Source organism: Martes martes (assembly GCF_963455335.1).
Source record: "Martes martes genome assembly, chromosome: 11".
Classification (NCBI taxonomy): domain Eukaryota; kingdom Metazoa; phylum Chordata; class Mammalia; order Carnivora; family Mustelidae; genus Martes; species Martes martes.
This window is the reverse complement of record NC_137899.1, coordinates 23971789-23990381: the sequence shown is the minus strand read 5'-3', so window position 1 is coordinate 23990381 and position 18593 is coordinate 23971789. Positions and strand designations below refer to the sequence as shown.

The 18593-nt window shown below is 45.4% G+C and overlaps 2 protein-coding genes across 3 annotated transcripts in view; one reads left to right on the top strand and one right to left on the bottom strand.

Annotated features, from left to right (window-relative positions):
- ARMC10 (armadillo repeat containing 10) overlaps positions 1–1349 on the top strand; it is a 37696-nt gene extending 36347 nt beyond the window's left edge. For both annotated transcript variants that reach the window (XM_080818492.1, XM_080818493.1), the window contains one exon: positions 388–1349. In XM_080818492.1, coding sequence (XP_080674618.1) covers positions 388–639 — 252 coding nt within the window. In that variant the 3' untranslated portion in view covers positions 640–1349. The remainder of the gene's footprint in view (positions 1–387) is intronic.
- A 6-nt stretch (positions 1350–1355) lies between these two features.
- On the bottom strand, positions 1356–15198 carry NAPEPLD (N-acyl phosphatidylethanolamine phospholipase D). Its single transcript, XM_080818494.1, has 3 exons — positions 11843–15198; positions 8836–8950; positions 1356–4643 (listed from the first exon to the last, which is right to left on the bottom strand). The coding sequence occupies exons 1-3, from the start codon at positions 12376–12378 to the stop codon at positions 4515–4517; spliced, it is 780 nt and encodes a 259-aa protein (XP_080674620.1). The 5' UTR covers positions 12379–15198; the 3' UTR covers positions 1356–4514.
- Between the last annotated feature and the right edge of the window lie 3395 nt (positions 15199–18593).

Genomic DNA, 18593 nt, shown 5'->3' with positions numbered 1-18593 from the left:
GAACGGGTCTCCACTCCTGTAAGAGAAGGACCTGCTCCTCCCTGCGCCTCGGCCCCACAGGGTACAGTGGGTGGGACATGTCTGGGGAACTGAGGAGCCCCCGGGAGGGCTGAATGATGGACCTTAAAACGGATGTGGGTGTTCTTCCCAATGACTACCCTCTAGAACTCCAAGAAAATAGTATTTTTCAGCTGAAACAGCAAAACCTTTGTTTCCATTAGTATAAAGCATAAGGGTGCATAAGATTTTACATTGATGTTAGGCGATATTAGGGATAATTTTCTATGACTCACTTTTATGTATTCAATGTAGTTTTAAAATGTGAAAATATACATGAAAAATGTTTTCATGAATCATTAAAATAACACTCACGGTTTCCTCCTTCAGGTGGACTCCTCATTCCTTTCCCTTTATGATGGTCACGTGGCTAAGGAGATTCTTCTTCGAGTTCTTACGTTCTCCCAGAATATAAGTAACTGCCTCAAGAAAGAAGGCTGCTTAGCTGTTCAGCCTACTTTCCCTAAAGGTTCCTTGTTTTTCCTGCTGTATGGAGAAGAGTGTGCCCAGAAAATGAGAGCTTTAGCTGAACACCGCGATGCAGACGTGAAGGAAAAGGTAACGGTCCTACCCAGGTTCTGACCAGTGGCAGTTTTCATCTTCCAGCTGCCGAGTCTAAACAGTAGATCTCACATTTCATGATTAACACAGCTGGACCCTGCCGTGGTCTTCCGGTTTATTTTGAACCATTTTATTGATACCAAATTAACAGAAGAGCTTGTTCTGACCCCATTTCTTTTCATTTTGCCGTTTACTGAGTTTACTTCGGTTACCTCCTTGATGTGACAGGCCGGTTGCCTTATATACGAGTAAGCTAACCTTACGCCTGTCTGAGACCGCATTCGTGTGTGACTGGCTCCTGGTTCAGGGCTGCTGCTGCAGGAATGACCTTGGTCTTGCGCTTGTGAGGAGTTGCCCAGCCATACCCCTTTCCGAAGTCTAATCTGAGTCAGACTGGCTTCTCGTCCTCACCACGCCCATTGGGTGTGGTAGGCTGGGGCCAATCTGTCGATCTGTAGTCAACTGGTGAAATCCGTTATCTATCTTAAAAGAAACAAGGAAGCCTGACTGTGCTTATGTGGAAAGGTCTCCAGAAAATGTGGATGTGTTTTTCAAATGAAAACTATGCTTTTATCCAGAGAATAGTTTCTAGAACGATAGCCAGATTCCGGGGAGAAGAACTGAGGAAAGGACTTTTCTATGTATACCTTCTTCGACCGTTCGAATTTTTTTAACCATCAACATAAATTTTGTAATTTTTTTAAATAAAAAGGAAAAAACAAGTTTCTACACATTTTCTCTTAATAGTACTTTATTAATTTTCATATTTTACATAGCTAAGATTTTCATATATTGTAAATTTTAGTCATTGTCACAATTGCTTATGGAATAAAAATACTATTAATAGACTTCGGTTCAGCCAGGTCTTCTGTAATGTTCCAGCTCCTCCCCATCACCATGCCCAGTACGAGGCAAGTCAGTGTGCAGGCCGCAGCTTTCCTGCTCCAGGTTTTGAAGGCAAAGCTGTGCGAGTACATTAGATCTCATTTGTACGTACAGGGATTTCCGTGGGAAGTCACAAATCCTCAAACAGAAAAGTGTGTATTTTCAGGGCTAGCCTGACACAGAAATCAAACTTGCAAGAAGTATTTTTACAGTAGAGAGGTGAAACCACGGACGTTCCCAGCTGGCTACAGCAGTGGGGGGATAGATGCTGGCTGAGAACACTGCTTAGGCTTGCAGTGCTGACAAAAGTCCTCGTTCCCTGAAAGGCACATTTCTTTATAATGAATTTTTTAATCTGCCTCCTTATTTAATGAAAATACATAGTCAAATGGGCACCGGATTAGAAAATAGGATTGGGCTCTGATGTGCTTCAGCAGCACTGGATTCTAAAACCCCATCTCTTTTTTCCTGTTTTTAGTTTGAGTAGCTAATAACCATTTCCTGGAGATCAGAGCGTTGAGTCTGAAATGTCAGAATGCTAGAGAAAAAGGGGGAGACTGTTGGAGTCAGGGCACATCTTGGTTTTGTTGGCTGCGACTGCCCACACTGAGGGATCCCTGCTCTGGGCAAGGAGGAGCCTCTTTACCACGGGGGCTCGTCTGTAAAACCTGTCGGGGTCCAGAGGGTGCCAGCTAATCAAAAGAGCAAAATGAAAGTGATCAGAGACGACGGAGTGAGAGGCATCATCACACCACACCTCAGACCGAATGGAGGCAAGAGAGTGGATTTGGCTTCTTTTTCAAAATTTGGTTTTGCTTTTGTACTTAAACCTTGCAAAAAGGTAGCTAAGTGAAAACATGGAAGCCACGCGAATCAAATGTGATTCTACGAGGAGAGATGAAGCTCCCACGTACTTCTTCGCGAAACAAAAGGTCAGCGTAGAAAGAAGGTGAAGGGTAATAGACACTAAAGCTCGCGAGCGGACCTAGGAAAATGCGGGAGGCCCGTTAAGCGGAACTGGAACAAAGTGCTCAGAGACCTGCAGTCCCACGGTACACGTGAATGCAGAAATCATGTTAAGGCCATTCATGGAGAGGACAAAGTAAGACAAACTTGGTCTACTTCACAGAGCAGAGGTAAGCGGTGAATTCTCAACTAGGCATCCAACAGCAGGGAAGGCGACCACACAGGTGAGCGTTAGGACACCAGCCCCCCTCCCCCAACACCTCACCCCCGTCAGCCTACCAGCTCCATTCCTGTCTGCTTGCTAGATGTTCCTTTGGAGTGAAAAGGTTTAGGGCTGTTCTGTTGTTTTTCTCCTGAAGGTTATGTTACAGGGAAATTGTGCTTTTAGTGCCCCAAATCACACACATTCACATACATTATATATACACATTTCCCCTGGACTGATTTGCATCTCTGTAAGATAAAAATGCTAAATTCTGATAAAGATCATTGACATTTATTTTGGCTATCACTCTTTAAATTTACAAAGGAGACAAAGTTGTCCTCAGGGTTTCATGTCCTAAATATGTATATGCTTGAATCTGCAGCAACAAGACACTATCAAAAGCAGCAGGAGCCTATTTTCAGCTTTCGGAGCTACCAATCTATATCAGGCAGTGAAGTTTTCAAAAATAATGTTCTCATATTTTCAAAGTGCTTAAAAAAAAACACTACTTATTCACAATTTTTGGAGGTAGGTCAAAATGTCCCCTTGTTCCACATGAGGAAACTGAGGCATAGTGAGCACAGGTGACTTACTGCAGGATACACAGAAAATCCGTGGTGGAAACAGGATTAAAACTGAGATTAAGTGGCTAACAGGTGGCGTGCATATATATATGTATGTGAAAATAAATAGATTACCACCTGGGTAGCATTTGCTATAGAAAACCTATTTTGGTTATTTTGTGTAAATAACGTTTGCTTCATGGAGACTGGGGAGCCGGGAGCACAGGATAGGCCTCTAATGTGTCTGATCAGCTCTGGTGGTTGGCAGAGCAGTCAAGAGCCACAGAGCCCCTACAGGACTAAACTCTGGTCAGCTAATTCCCCAAATCCATTTCTTTCTTAACTGCTAGTGTTCCATACTAGCTTAGTCAAAGTAGAATCGGGCTTAGAGGTCACTTAATATAAAAATATAAGCCATGTGAATCCTATAAAACAAACTATATAGACCTTATTGATACATTCATAGTTGGAATAAAGAAAGGTGGGAAAATGAGTAGATGGAGAGAAAATGGAATAGAGAATTAACATTTGAAGAACTGCATTTGTCTTTGTAAAATATTATTTCCTGGCAGCTATCTTTGTGCTTAGCAGGTCTGACTTTATGATTAAAAATAGAAAATGTCACCAATCGTGTCCTCCTAGCCACCCCCCTTCCCTGCCCCTCGCCAGCTCTGCTTCTGATTTGGGGATGTAAAAGAGAAAATACTCTTCCTCTTTTAAAAAAGTAAGTCTTTAAAAATGGGAACTTCGCCCAACCTCTTATGTTTCTATGCTTAAAAAAATAAATCACTGCACATCTGGCATATAAGCTAATCTGACCGAGCAGGGAGGGCTGCTGTAAGCGTGTGGGTGGTGGTGTCCTCACATCCTCTAATGTGAATAGGAAACAGGTTTAGATGTGCGGCCTCTGAAACCATCTCATTAGATAGACTCACCTTGTAGGAGGCCCTTAACCAGAAGAACAGAAATGAGACCTTAAAATCCATTTTCATAACCTCCAACTTCTACCACTACGCTATAATATTAAAAAGAAAAAAATTCCATTGCAATGCTTACACTATCGAGAGGGTTTTAATTCCCCTTCGCCAATTCGCTGTGTAAATAACCCACCTCGGAACTCCTGCTTCTCTGTATGGATTGGCAGGCGGAGCAGCAAGCAAGTTACCAGCAAAACAGAACACTAACTCGTCGAAGTTGTTTCCTAAGTGTCGGAAATCCTCGTGTTCGTGAGTTTGTGAGTCTGAGCTTCGCAGATACCTTCATCACTGCGCTCACATTTATTCGGAGTTGTCCTCATCAGTATTGAGGTATCTGGATTCTCCATGCTTCAAGACAAAAAAATCTTCCGTCTTAAGTCCGTATCTTCCTAGAGCCTCGCTCAGCTTCACTGGGGGCTCCAAGTAATGCTGGCAAAGGGCAGACAGGATGGGGGGGAGGAATGGAAAAGGATTAACCATGCATATATTTGGGGGATATTTCAAGTAAGAGTTGAAACTAAAATGACCAACACATGGGGCACCTGGGTGGCTCAGTGGGTTAAAGCTTCTGCCTTCAGCTTGGGTCATAATCCCAGAGTCCTGGGATCGAGCCCCACGTCGGACTCTCTGCTGGGCGGGGAGCCTGCTTCCTCCTCTCTCTCTGCCTACTTGTGATCTCTGTCAAATAGGTAAATATAATCTTTAAAAAAATAAAAAATAAATAAAATGACCAACATATGCCTCCTTAACATTCTTTTCATCAAGCAGTAACAGATGAGTCCACCAGTTTCTGATCTAGAGTCATTACTTCGGCCAGCAGAAATACCAAACTTATCTAAGTACCATGAAAGTCAAATGTGGTGCCAGCCTAGACTGAATACTAGACTGCATGACATCTGGTCACTGCTTCACTACATGAAATTCCAGCCTAAATGGAATCAATACCAAAGACAGTATTACAGAATGAGCTGTTACCAAGATCTTTGAAGAGGACAGAAGCTTAGGTTATAAGTCAGAGCGCGTATGTGTAAGCAAACTCTGGAGAAAAGATTTCTGGCTCATAGAAGGTCGTTCCCCTCAAACCGCCAGCCAGGCATCGACGAGAGCTCTCGTCTCCAGCATATGAGGAGGACCCAGAGGACAGAGCTAAGACGGGTCAAACTTCCTCGTTTCCCCTTCTCCTTTATTCTGAGGTTCTTCTTTTCTCAATTTCAGCTAGAAAAGCTGTAAAATGAGAAGTATAAAATAGGAATAAAAAAATCTCTCTCTGATCCCATGGACAGTGATGGGTCTGCCTCCACCCGTCAGACAACATCTGACCTCAGCACCGATCTGGAGTAGCCAGCATCCGTCCACTCCCAGAGCTACGGGAATGCTAAGAAACAGGTAAGAAGATGTTATCACACTGCGTAACACAACGTGGGGAGGGAGGGGTGATAAGCGCAGGGGATGAAGGTTTAATTTTACGTACCACGAATTAAGAGCAGGTTAAGAGATCCTCTATGAGAAGGCAGTGTTTGACCCAAGACCTGGCAGAGGACGACACTGGGCTTGGGAGGCAGTTGGGGGAGATGAGTGGGAGGGAAGCTACTGACTTGGAGTCAAGGCATAAAGGTCATTGCCTTTGAGAGTGCTGAGAACAGATGGGAAGGGGCAGAGTGGTAACAGTGCAAGTAGTGAGAAGTAGTCCAAGTGTGAAATACTCTGGGGGCGGGTGCACCTGGCTGGCTCAGTTAGTAGAACATGCAACTCGCTTGATCTTGGGGTCGTGTACTCAAGCCCCACGTTGAGGGCAGAGATTACTTATGTATGCTGAAGTGTGAGCTGACTGCATGTGGGGTGAACAGGATGGGGGACAGGAGAGAAGTCCAGGTTTTGACCTGAGTAACTATAACCATTTTCTGAGATGTAAAAGAAACAAGTCTGAGGGAAGATCAGAACTCAAGTTTTTAGTACCTGATGGACATCCAAGTGGAGATGTCAAGCAGGGAGCTGGATATATAAACATGGATTATGGAGAAAAATGTGGATTAGGACCATTGGTCCACTGTACCTTAAGACTGAAGAGATCCTCAGTCAAGGGAGTGACCCACTAGAGAAGAGGCCCAGAGAACAGGGTCTGCTGTGGGGGTGGGGGATGGGGACATGGTGACCCCAAAGAGACAGCCAGTGATGTACTAGCTGTAAGACACACAGGTTGGCTAACATGTATTAGCGACATGATCTTTTCTCCTCCCTCACTGGCTTCTGCATTATGGAGGAAATTGCTAATATTCCCAATAAAGTGTAACTTTAAAAGCTTAAGTCTAAATATTTCCCTTATAAAATTGTTAGTATAAAATTTCAAAAATGAAATTCTTTCCCACTGAAAAATGACTTGCTAAGTCACACCGTCCCTGCCCCCCTGCAATACACACACACCTGAGTGCTCTACAAGTCTTGGCCAACAACACACTGACACAGTCACCCTACACTAATTGTTTCTTTGCTCAACATTTTAGTAATAGGCTCTAATTTAGTGTGGATTTTGATGTTGCCTTCTCTCTGAGTTTCTTCATGGGTCAATTGTTGGCTCTTTTGGTCATTGAGAAGGTAACCCTAGAAGAAGGCTAGAAAGCCTTCTGAGTGACTGGTGGCAATCTCATTGTCCAAACACTTAAGTCCCACAAGAGAGGTAAAAATGCCCCACGGCCTAACAGCAGGTATGAATCCAGCAAGAAGCAGATGAGAGGAGTAAAGGGTTTGCCAGAGGAAGTGCCCAGCACTCGCCCCATTCACCAGACATAACCTAGCTTACGTGATGCCTGAAATTGGGTTCCACCAAAACTAGTGAGTTTTTAAGTTTTAGTGCTTAAAAACATCACATAGAAATCCCACTCATAATTGCTGACATAGACTAGATGTTGCCATATATACAACTTTTTAAGTGTTGCCAGGTGAAGGACATCCTCAGTCTGCTGTTATAGTAAATAGCTATTAGAACTACCTCTATGCAAATCATGTTGAAGTGTTTACTCACAGGGTAAATATCCAAAAATTCTTTCTAATTTAACAAATTCACAGTTGCCCAGTTTATGCATCTAATGCAAAGTGTGAACATACTCTGAATTGCTAAGATTTATTAATGAGTTGTTACAGGTTTCATTAAGAAATAAAGATGGTGGTTAGATTTTTAACAGGAAGAATTCCTGGGAGGCTGAATAACACTAACTCTTGAAGATGCTGGTTTCTATCTTCTCATCTTCCTCATTTCAGGAAAGTAATCGGGAAGATGGTCAGGCTCTTCATTTAAAAATCTAGGAGTCATCCTTGACTTTTTTCTTTGAACAGATTTAATAAAATAGTGGGACTTCATCTAAGTCTCTCTGTAGATCATACATAGACACGTGTACCTAGATCTATACCCATGAGCTACCTCTGTGGAATAAGAAAGCCACCGAATGGTACGGTACGCCGCGGGAAACCAGCATCGAATTGCCCCTTCACATACACGCAGGCACTCTTGTTCTCATTCATCCTCCCTGGCCCTGGGGTCATTCTTTCATTGGCTCCCGGAGAGCGCCTGGCTCAGGGATGCTGCATCACGGGGTGGGAATTTGGACTTGGGGCAGGAGAGGGCGGGCAGGCCAGAAACAGCAGAGGTAGTTCCATCAACAGTCTGAAAACATAGGGTTCCTGCAGTGCGGCCGTGGGATGAGGAAGAGGCCACACAAAGCAAAGGAGAAGATGCCAAGTTCAACCATCCATTTCTAAATTTTGCATAGGGTAGGACCCGAATCCAGGCAAGGAGAAAACGTTGTTTTGCTATCCCTCTGCGTGATCCCAGAACCTTGGTTAATAGCAGAGTTCTAGGACTCACCTACCTTACAGAAAAAATCAGCTCTTCTGCGTTAGTCTAGGAATAAACCACCATTTATCCCACCACCTGGCACATAGCATCCCGTCACTGCTTCCTGAATGAACAACGTACTCCTAAAGAGCTCCAAGCTGTCCAGCCTCACTTCCCATATGGCCCTCCATGTCACATCCATACTCTGGCTCAACTAATTCCTCACCATTCTCCTTTGCTTGCTGCCTCTGATCCTATGTTCTGCCCCTTTCTCCTCTTGAAATGCCTTCCTACCTTGCCTTCTCACAGGGAAGTTCAGATGTCCCCTCTTTCAGGAAGCCCTCCCTCCCTGATCCTTCAAATCACTAACAGTCTGTGACTCGTGAGACCACTTTGTCCCACAGCGAAGCACTTCTTTCCACGCCTGTTTTAGAATTACTACACCCCCTTACACCTTCTGCTAGAACAAAAGCCCCCCTCGAGGTGGTGGCGGGGCGGGGGGGCGCATGATGGTCCATTTTTCTATTTTCCAAGACTATACACGTTTGGTTCTATAAACACATGCATGCTTCAGTGACAGAAGTAAGTCCAAAGCACAGCATGTAAGGAGATTTTTTCGCTGTATATAAATACCATTTTACCAGCTAGTGTGATCGATCCCCTTACTACACAAGAGAGCTGCGCACATGTGATGCCAGTCCAGCCTCTGAGCTCACTGCAGGGGGAGCCGACGCTGGAACCCTCTCGGGTCAAGCACATAACCAAAGTGATGTTTATCACGATCAGACTCACCTCATTTGCTAAGGCAAAAGTTCCCCAGTGAATTGCCACAGATTTCCTTGTCTGAACGTCAATGTGAATCCTCACAGCTTCTTCTGGGTCTACGTGCTGGTATTTCATAAACCACCTGAAAAACAGCTATTTGTTAATTCTGGCCTTTGGAATACACCCTAAATTCTAATTACTGCTTCATTTAATCAGCCTTGAAACGTTCTGCACAGGAGTAAGACAGGCAAAAGCCATCTCTTTTAAGTCCACTTTTCTGCTGGAAAAAAAAATAAGCAAAAATTTTATACAAATTGCCACACACAAGCTAAGTCTCAAGGAAAGCTCCCTTTTGCAAGCCAAGATGTCATTTCAGAAGCATTTGATTTTACTGACCATTTATTCTGAAGGTACATCCAACAAAGTGTGATTCAAGATAACCTGAATAAACTTGCTGAAACCATTGTTTTTTTTAACTTGCTAAAGCAGAAAGCAAACAGAAATTAGTGTAGGATATTTAAAGATTGGGAGAAAAAAAAAACAAAACAAAACAATCAGTTGCTATTCAAGGATGTTATTTAAATACCATACACCATACTGAACAGTGAGGTATAGGATTCAGAGGGGGCTGCAGGGGGCTACGGGGAGACAGTGTGGAAACAGTGTGAGGCTGCCCCAAGTCTGGGGAGGGCAGGGCCCGGGAGGCCGGGGCCTGCATGGAGACCTCAGCTCTACCCCTGCTGGGTGTGTGGAGCTCAGGCCTTCGGCTCCAGTTCTGCTGCATTGAGACTCATGGACCTGGACTTGGCACAGGTGCTTCTGTGTCTCACAGAACTCACCACAGACAAGTTCATCGGCAATAGCTAAAGGGTTGTGATTTACTGTTGGGAGCTGCTGAGCCCCCTGGGAGCCTAGAAACAAAGCCACTGTGTTCTACTCAACAGCGAGTTAGTGAAGCACTGTTCTGTCCTGCCTCCTGACACTCGGAATCCAGGGCAAGATGCAAAGTTTTTGGTGTTTCTACTGATTTTTTTTTCTTTAAACTCCTATAGCCAATCAAAGCGATGGACATACCTTTCCACCCTTCATGTCTATCTGCAATAAATTCAGAATTTTTATTTTGGTGTGAAAGTTAAAACAAAAACTTAACATCCTGGGGCGCTTGCCTGGCTCATTGGAACATGTGACTCTGTATCTTGGGGACAGGAGTTCAAGCCCCACGCTGGGCATAGAGCTTACTTAAACAAAAACAACAACAACAACAAAACGCAAAACAAAACTTCTTACCAGCTTGCATAGAATATCTGGTGACAGATCCCCACGGGGATACTACTGAAAGCTGCCTGGGTGTAATCATCATACATTCAGAGAGTACTGAAACTGTGCTGGCAACCTTAGTTCTAAAACTTGTTAGTACTGACCCGAGAGATGGATCATGCAGCAGAAGCTACACTGTCTAATTCTTAGAGCAAATATTGTGCTTCTGGCCGCCTCCCAGCTTAGTAACAAGACAGCTGCAATGTCTGTGAGGGAATTTGTATAGTGAACCCATACAAAATATACAATCACGTATATGGGACCTTTATATATTGTGACAGAAGAAAAATCTTTAGAATTACAAAAAAGGTATTCTAGTATATTAAGAATACCCTAAGGGGTGCCTGAGTGGCTCAGTCGGTTAAGCCTCTGCCTTCGGCTCAGGTCATGATCCCGGAGTCCTGGGATCAACCCCCGCATCGGGCTCCCTGCTCAGTGGGGAGCCTGCTTCTTCCTCTTCAACTCCTGCTGCTTGTGTTCCCTCTCTCACTGTGTCTGTCAAATAAATAAAATCTTTAAAATTTTTTTAAAAAAAAAGGTGGAAAACCAAAGTTGAAAGACAACTGATTCATAGTAATTTTTAAAAATAGGGCAGAAGTATCTAGTGTCTTAAAGACACTAGAAAAAAAAAAGCATTAATAAACAGTGAAGAAATGGTTTTAGTGAGCTTTAAAAGTTAAATACAGGGGCGCCTGGGTGGCTCAGTGGGTTAAAGTCTCTGCCTTCGGCTCGGGTCATGATCCCAGGGTCCTGGGATGGAGCCCCGAGTCGGGGGGGGGGGGGGTCCTCTGCTCAGCAGGGAGTCTGCTTCCCTTCCTCTCTCTCTGCCTGCCTCTATGCCTACTTGTGATCTCTGTCAAATAAATAAATAAAATCTTAAAAAAAAAAGTTAAATACAACAAAATCAGATGGAAACTAATAATCAGATTTGCACAATTCATTTTTGAGTTAGTGTTTCTCCTGCTTGTAGGATTGCCGAAATTAAACGCCATCTTACATACAATTCTGTATTTGTGCCTGTACCGTAGGAAAGAAGACACTTCTACTATTAGTGTTTATTTTCTCTTAACTGGTACCTGTCACCCAGCGTTCACTGAAATCGAGCTGCATTCTCTGAAATCACTTCTCTTTCCCTGAGACGGACAGTATGAAGGAGAGCACAGGCAGGGCCGGGTCTCCTGGGTCTCCAGTGCCCTGTGACCTTTAACCACTCTGACTGTGGGCGAGGCAGGTACAGCGGGAACAGCCACACTGATGGACACGAGACCAGCACAAGGGACTCACTGCTCGGATTCCTCGAGTGTTCTCTGCCCAGTGCAGGACAGCTACAGCCTGGGGACCAGCTCGCCGGACGTGGAGCAGAAGGTGGTTACAGAGAGTTCTCCACGTGATGAACAAGAGCCGGCTTAGCTTTGCTGACTGGCTGATCGGTTTAACCCGAGTCAGAACCGTACCTGAACTTGCAGCTAGGCTCGGTCCAGCTTTCCTGGCGACAGGATCTTAGCTTCTGAGTCATCACGTAACAGGTGTGACGGACTGAGATACTTGACAAGAAATGTAACTGAATCTGACCCACCAACCTCCAAAATCACCGCCAGTAACAAACGTCCACCGTTAAAATCACAAACGATACCCCAAATCATCCCAAATTAGAAACTCCTTTAGAGTCAGGCCACCCGTCACGGAGCAGGGCTGCCTCCCCGGGGGGTCCACACACCTGGGTTCATACGCGCCGATGGGAATAGCCGCGAGGTCAAAGGGGCCAAACCGTTTTCCTATCTCTTCGAAAGCCGGGCAATAACCAGTGTCTCCTGCAAAAAAAAACCGACTCCAGGGCCCCAAGACGGACCAGCTGCCCCACAGAACCTTGTTGTCATCCATGAGAGTCCTTTTACACCAGTGCTGTGAAGGGGTGAAGACAAAGGTGACCTGATCGTGGCCGGGGACACAGTTCTCCTCCCACCAGTCCAGCTCGATCACGTTCTCGCAGCCGCACTTCTGCATCCAGTCGAGGAGACCCAGAGGCACGAACCACCGCAGCTCCGGGCCGAAGCGCTCGTTCAGGGCGAGGACGGAGTTGTAGTCCAGGTGGTCATAGTGGTTGTGGCTGATGAGGACCGCGTCTATCGGGGGCAGTTCGCTCACAGTGCAGGGCGCGCGGCGGAACCGCTTGGGACCCACGCGCTGTGACGGTGACGCACGAGAGCTGAAGACCGGGTCGGTGAGGAAAATGAGCTCGTCCATTTCCACCATCACCGTGGCGTGTCCCAGCCATGTGACCCGCAGGCCGGCCTCCCGCACGCCGGCCTCCTCGGGCTCGTCAATAAAATACGGCTTCAGCACCGGGAGCTCTTTATCAAGTTCCTATGCATAGAGAGAAAGAAAAGCAGCTGTTGGAGGGAATTAGAAAAAGGTACGTCAGAACAGAGTTTGACATAAATCAGAGAGAGAAGGGCTATTTGGGAGAGAACTGACCTCATTCAGTAAATGTGCTATTTTTGCTTATTGCTTAAAAATGCACACTTCTTTCTGAATCTGACTCCATAAAATCATGACAGTATAAGGTCTCAGTCCCAAATGCCAGAGACAAAGGGAAAATTAAATTGGCCACTCTGAGCACCGCTGAATGTATTAGCCTTCTGAAAAGCTCTCTCCTGTAGGTGCTGGAAGCCGAGCTGGCCGAGCCGCGGTCACTCGCCCCTTCATGTGGCCGGTGCCTTTGCTGCGAACACCGGCCTCAGAAGCAGCTCAGCCCGGATGGTCAACAGAACTCACAGCCATTTCTTGGCAGATCTTGTAGCTCAGATAAGAATCGGACTTTCTGAGCATACAGAGCTCAGAGCAGAGCCCGGTGCTGATACCCCGGCGGCCCCCACCCCCACCGGGCCCCTGCACAGAGGGCTCGCCTCATTCCTCACCCTCAAGGCTTCCCACCACCCAGCAAGCCACAGCGGATCGTGGTCCGTGCCCGTGAAGGGATTGCTTTTGGGGGGTAAAGAGATGTAAAAACGCTAACGACAACAAAACAGAAGCATTAATTCCTTTAGTTGGTCTACATTTCTCCTCAGATTAAGCGAGAACAAGAAGAGGCTCTGTTTTGGGGTCACAGTCCTGGCTTGTATTAGTGCTTTCTGAATTGTGCTTTGGCGATCTGCTCTACAGCCGGATCGAGCTCTCACAGGGAGACGCTCCGTGAACCCGGCCGACCTCGTGCTGGAGGGACGCTACAGCTCCAACCTCCTTCCCACCTTCTCACCCACCCCAGAAACATTTCTTTCAGGCCTCAGTTAACAGGACAAGCTCTTCTCCAGAGTAACTGGCTTTATTCATTTGACTGCCACTGGGAAACACTGACCAGTGTCTGCTCGGCTCTGTGCCTGGGCTGGGAAGCAGGGGGAAGGCTCCTGCCAGTGCTGCCTGGCACGATGGCGCACGTTTCTTAATTGTGGCTTCGCTTCTCTGCCCTAAGAGTCTGTGCTCTTCTGTGTCCATCGATCTGATTTTTATTCCTACATCTATTTTTCTAAGTTGCTGACATCAATTTCGAAGAGTCTGGTATTGGGTAATTAAGGAGAAGACAAGACATGCTACAGCCCAGGAAGAAGGAACAAAGAGCCTGGTTGCCAAAGGCATCACAGACACAGTAACCTGCATGAGCTGCTGCAGAACTGATGAGAAGTTCATGATGCAGAGGAAAGGAAGTCATTTCAGGTGGAGAAAATGCCCAAGCAAAGGCCCAGAGCCTAACAGGAACGTGGCATTCGGGGGCACGGGACAATCTATAAAGGATCAGAACATAGCCAGGGCCTTGAATGCCACCCAGAGACAGGAAGCATCTTAAAAGCGGGGGAGGGAGGCAGTGCCTGGCTGGCTCAGTCGGCTAAGTGTCCAATTCTTGATTTCGGCTCAGGGTGTGATCTCAGGGTTGTGAGATCGAGCCCAGCTTCTGGCTCTGAGCTCAGCCAGGAGTCTGCTTGAGATTCTCTCCCTCTGCCCCTCCCCCCACCCATGCATGTACATACACGCACTCTAATAAATGAATTAAAAAAAAAAAAAAAAAAGGCTTGTCCCAATCTAGGTTTAGAGGAAACACTTCTAGAGTGCAAATGATGACCCGGGATGTGTCACAAGAGCTACGGTGACAGATGAAGACCAAACAAAGGAGACAGCAGTGAGACAGGCCAGAGAGGGAGGAGAGCTGAGAGGGCACAGGCGGTGTGAGTGGGAAAAGGGCCGTGACGGGGGAAGAGCAGGAGTAGCAGAGGTGGAGGACGGCAAAGACACCTCTTAGCCACTCTACGCCTTAGTCTCCTCATCTGAAAAATGGGTACAGTCGTACTTACACTTCGCTGTTGTGGTGACCGTGTCAGGAGCGGTAGCACACTGTAAGCACACCGTATTCTTGACGGGGAAAGAAATCGCAGCCCCGACGACCAGTCAGGCACCAACTTCGATGTTTTTACCAGTTTCCTTTCTCATAGTCACTAATCTAGTTAAGATTCTGAATACTACCCGGACATGTTAAAGTCTTCCTCAATGCTCAACTGTCTTCCTGTCAAACTCAATTCCTACCCAAGAGCCACCTCAAAAGCAGCCTACTTCCAGAGTACCACTCTCCCCTCCTAGAACAGCTTCACAGACTCTACTGATGAACAAAACCGGACTCACTGCCTCAGCCCAGCAGGACGCCCGTCGGTGGACTCCCCTGTTTTCCCTTCCAGCAGTGTTTCACCCAACTCCTGCAGACGGTATCCCACCTACACGGGGGCTGCTTGAGAGCCCCTCACTCTACTGATCCCGCTTCTCAGATTCAAATGCCCTCTCTCTAATCCTGTGAAGACCGTAATCGAACTGTATACCCTTCATGGGGCCAACACGGGGTCTCAACAGGGACAACCACTCCAACCACTCACCCTCCATGCCATTTTGTTCGTGCACCAGCCCGTGGACATTCTGCCCAAAGCCTGGCTGAGTGTATAAAAGACGTATCTCATGTCTCACTCAACTTGGAATCAGTCACAGCACCCAGTGCATGGGGCAGTGACGAACACATCACTTGCTCAATAAAATGTGTTGGATGAATGAGTGTAAATTTTTCCGATCGGTTTTCAAAGTTGGTAGTTAGGGTTAGTGAACAAGAACGAATGTTCCGTGGTATCCTTTCAACAATGGAGGAGGAGAGAGGGAGGGAATTAAATAAATAACGTTGCATCTGGTACACCCATAACTGGAGGTACAGCTCCTATTAACTATGCCCACTTACAGGGGAGAAAACTGTGATGGCACGCACACGAGGTCACAGTGGGCCTTCACACTTACTGCCTCGCACCACTGACTCCTAAGTATGATCTCATTTAATACATATTTTTCTAGAAAACAAGTAACAGTCCAGGGATCTGATAGTAATCCGCCTCTTATTCTCCCCTAAGGATACAAGGGAACTTTTGGAGAGGGCAGCTAATGTACCTTATCCTGATTCCAGTGATCATTTCGTGGGTATATAAATAAGGCAAAACTCATCAAATTATATTTTTTGACAGGTGGAGCTTGGATTAGGTTATTAAAACCATTTTAAAAATCTTTAGCAGCATCATGTGTTTAAAGGGCATCAAAATATCCATAACAAAATTCCCTGAAAACATTTGCACTTTCTTTTTGCTCTAATTCTAAAAGCCACCTGAAGTTCCCAGTCTCCCATGACCTGCAGACTGGTGGGAGGTAACAAAACCCATGGCAGAGAGCTCCTAGCAGCCTCCACTACTCTCCAAACAAAGGGAAAAGCGCAGAAAGAAGCCAGTCACCAAGGACCACAGATGTATGATCCTATCTATAGGAAATGTCCACAAGAGACAAATCCATAGAGACAGAAGGTAGACCGGTGATTTCCAGGGGGTGCAGGGGGGTAAGAGAATTTGGGAACTGATGACTAAGGACATGGGGTTTCGCTGAGGGGTCATAAAAATGTATTAGATGTGGGAACGGTTGCACAACTCTGAAAGCACTGAAAACCACTACAACTGTAGAGTGTGTGAATTAAAGCTCAACAAAGCTATTTTTAAAAGGCCAAGTACTGACAACACATCTGAACTAAGCAATCATACCTTCATGTTTCCTCCTGCATGCGGTTTCTGAGCCCATCACAAAAGAACACCTTATTTTAAAGAATCTGATCTCTAGCACCACTGTCCCATAAAACGCAAAGAAACAGTCTATAACTGAGATTCCAAAAAAGACAAAATAACTTTGTCCTTTTGATCCTCAGAGTCTGAAAAAGCATGCAGAGGGGCACCCAGCTGGCTCATTCAATGGAACTCACGACTCCATCTCGGGGTCGAATGTTCAAGCCCCCTGCTGGGTGCAGAGATTATTTAAAAAAGTAAAATTTTAGGGGCGCCTGGGTGGCTCAATAGTTAAAGCCTCTGCCTTCGGCTCAGGTCATGATCCCAGGGTCCTGGGATCGAGACCCGCATCGGGCTCTCTGCTCAGCAGGGATCCTACTTTCTCCTCCTCTCTCTCTGCCTGCCTCTCTGCCTATTTGTGATCTCTGTCAAATAAATAAGTAAAATCTTTAAAATAAATAAATAAATAAAATTTTACAAAAGCATGTAGATTAGGGATAGAGAAATTCTTGTTTATTTGAAGAAACCAAGTACACACTTGACTTTTTTTTTTTACAGGTCAGGACTTTTCTTGGCTGGCCTTCCTCTTTTTAAAGCCGCAAATGGGAAAATCCCTGGGCCCATAGTTAATGGGGACACTAGTTAATGTTTACTTTTCTTGGGGAATTGGAAAAATCCTACCGTGCATTCAATGACTGTTCTTTGCCAGACACTGGAAGTGGGTTCTGTCATCTAAACTCTGTGAATCAGATGTCACTGCCATTTTATAGATACCCAGACCAAGGGGGAGGGGTCACTAAGAAACTTGCTGGGGTCACACAGCAAATGCATGCTCAATCAGGAGTGGAATCAAGGCCTTCTGGCTCTAAAGTCCCTATCTTTTCGTTAAACCATAATTCTCTCCATAGCATAATTTAAAACAATGAAACCCATATTCCTATTAATATACTTATTATTTTTAGAATATATATGTGTAGGAGACAGAAGAGAAAGATCTGATGTAAATCTGCTAAAATAATTTTCTTTAAAAAAAAAAATCACATTAAAGGACTTGAGTTAAGCCTTTTCTCCCACCTTGAAAGCATATTTTTACTGAGGATACTCACAGCTACACTTTGTAATTCAGATTTAAATAAAGACTTTTTCGTATTTATTTTGACAATATCATGTTAACACTGAATAGAGACTGTGTTGTTACCAAATACCTCCAATGCAATTAATTATTAATGCTAATTTTTTATATTTTTGCCATGCTATCTGTATTAGAAGTACCAGATCCATTGAAATGGCTTAATATTTTTAAACTTCTCCTTGATTATAAAAGAAAATACCCTTCATAAAATATCTGTAAAATACAGGAAAACACAAAGAAGAGTGGCCATCCATTACATCAGTCTGCAGAGATTATAGCCACTGTTGACATTACGCTGTCTTTAGTCACAGTCCTATTTCTATGCATAATTAGCATCATAAGGCATCCATACTTTCTGAGAGAATGGGAGACAGCGTGAGCAGGGAGGGACAGAAGAAGGAGAGAGGATCTTAAGCAGGCTGCATGCCCAGCACAGAGCTGGAACCTGAGATCATGACCTGAGCCGAAATCAGGAGTCAGACACTTAACCAACAGAGCCACCCAGGTGCCTCTTTTAGTTTTTTTAAAAAGAATTTCAGGGGCGCCTGGGTGGCTCAGTGGGTTAAAGCCTCTGCCTTCAGCTCGGGTCATGATCTCAGGGTCCTGGGATCGAGCCCGCATGGGGCCCTCTGCTCAGCGGGGAGCCTGCTTCCTCTCCTCTCCCTCTGCCTGCCTCTCTGCCTACTTGTGATTTCACAGCAAAAACTCTGCAGGTCAGAAGGGAGTGACATGGCATATTCAAAGAACTAAAAGGAGAAAACTTACAACCCAAAATACTCTATCCATGAGGTTATCATTTAGAATGCAAAGGGAGAAAAAAAGAGTTTCCCTGACAAAAAAAAGTTAAGGTAGTCCATCACCTAAATGTTAAAAGGGCTTCTTTAAATGGAAGGGAAGAGGCCACAATCAGATGTAAGGAAACGATGAATAAGACGACGTAAAATAGGACAACGTAAACATAAAACATGGCAGGGGGGTAAAAAGGAAGTTTTTCTAGAACATGTTCTAACTTACGTGACCATCACCAAATGGAGACTGCTCTAGATTTAGGATGTTATATATGACCCTCCTGTCAACCACAAACCCAAAACCCATACAAAAAGTAAAGAGAGGGGCGCCTGGGTGGCTCAGTGGGTTGAGCCGCTGCCTTCGGCTCGGGTCATGATCTCGGGGTCCTGGGATCGAGTCCCACGTCGGACTCTCTGCTCAGTGGGGAG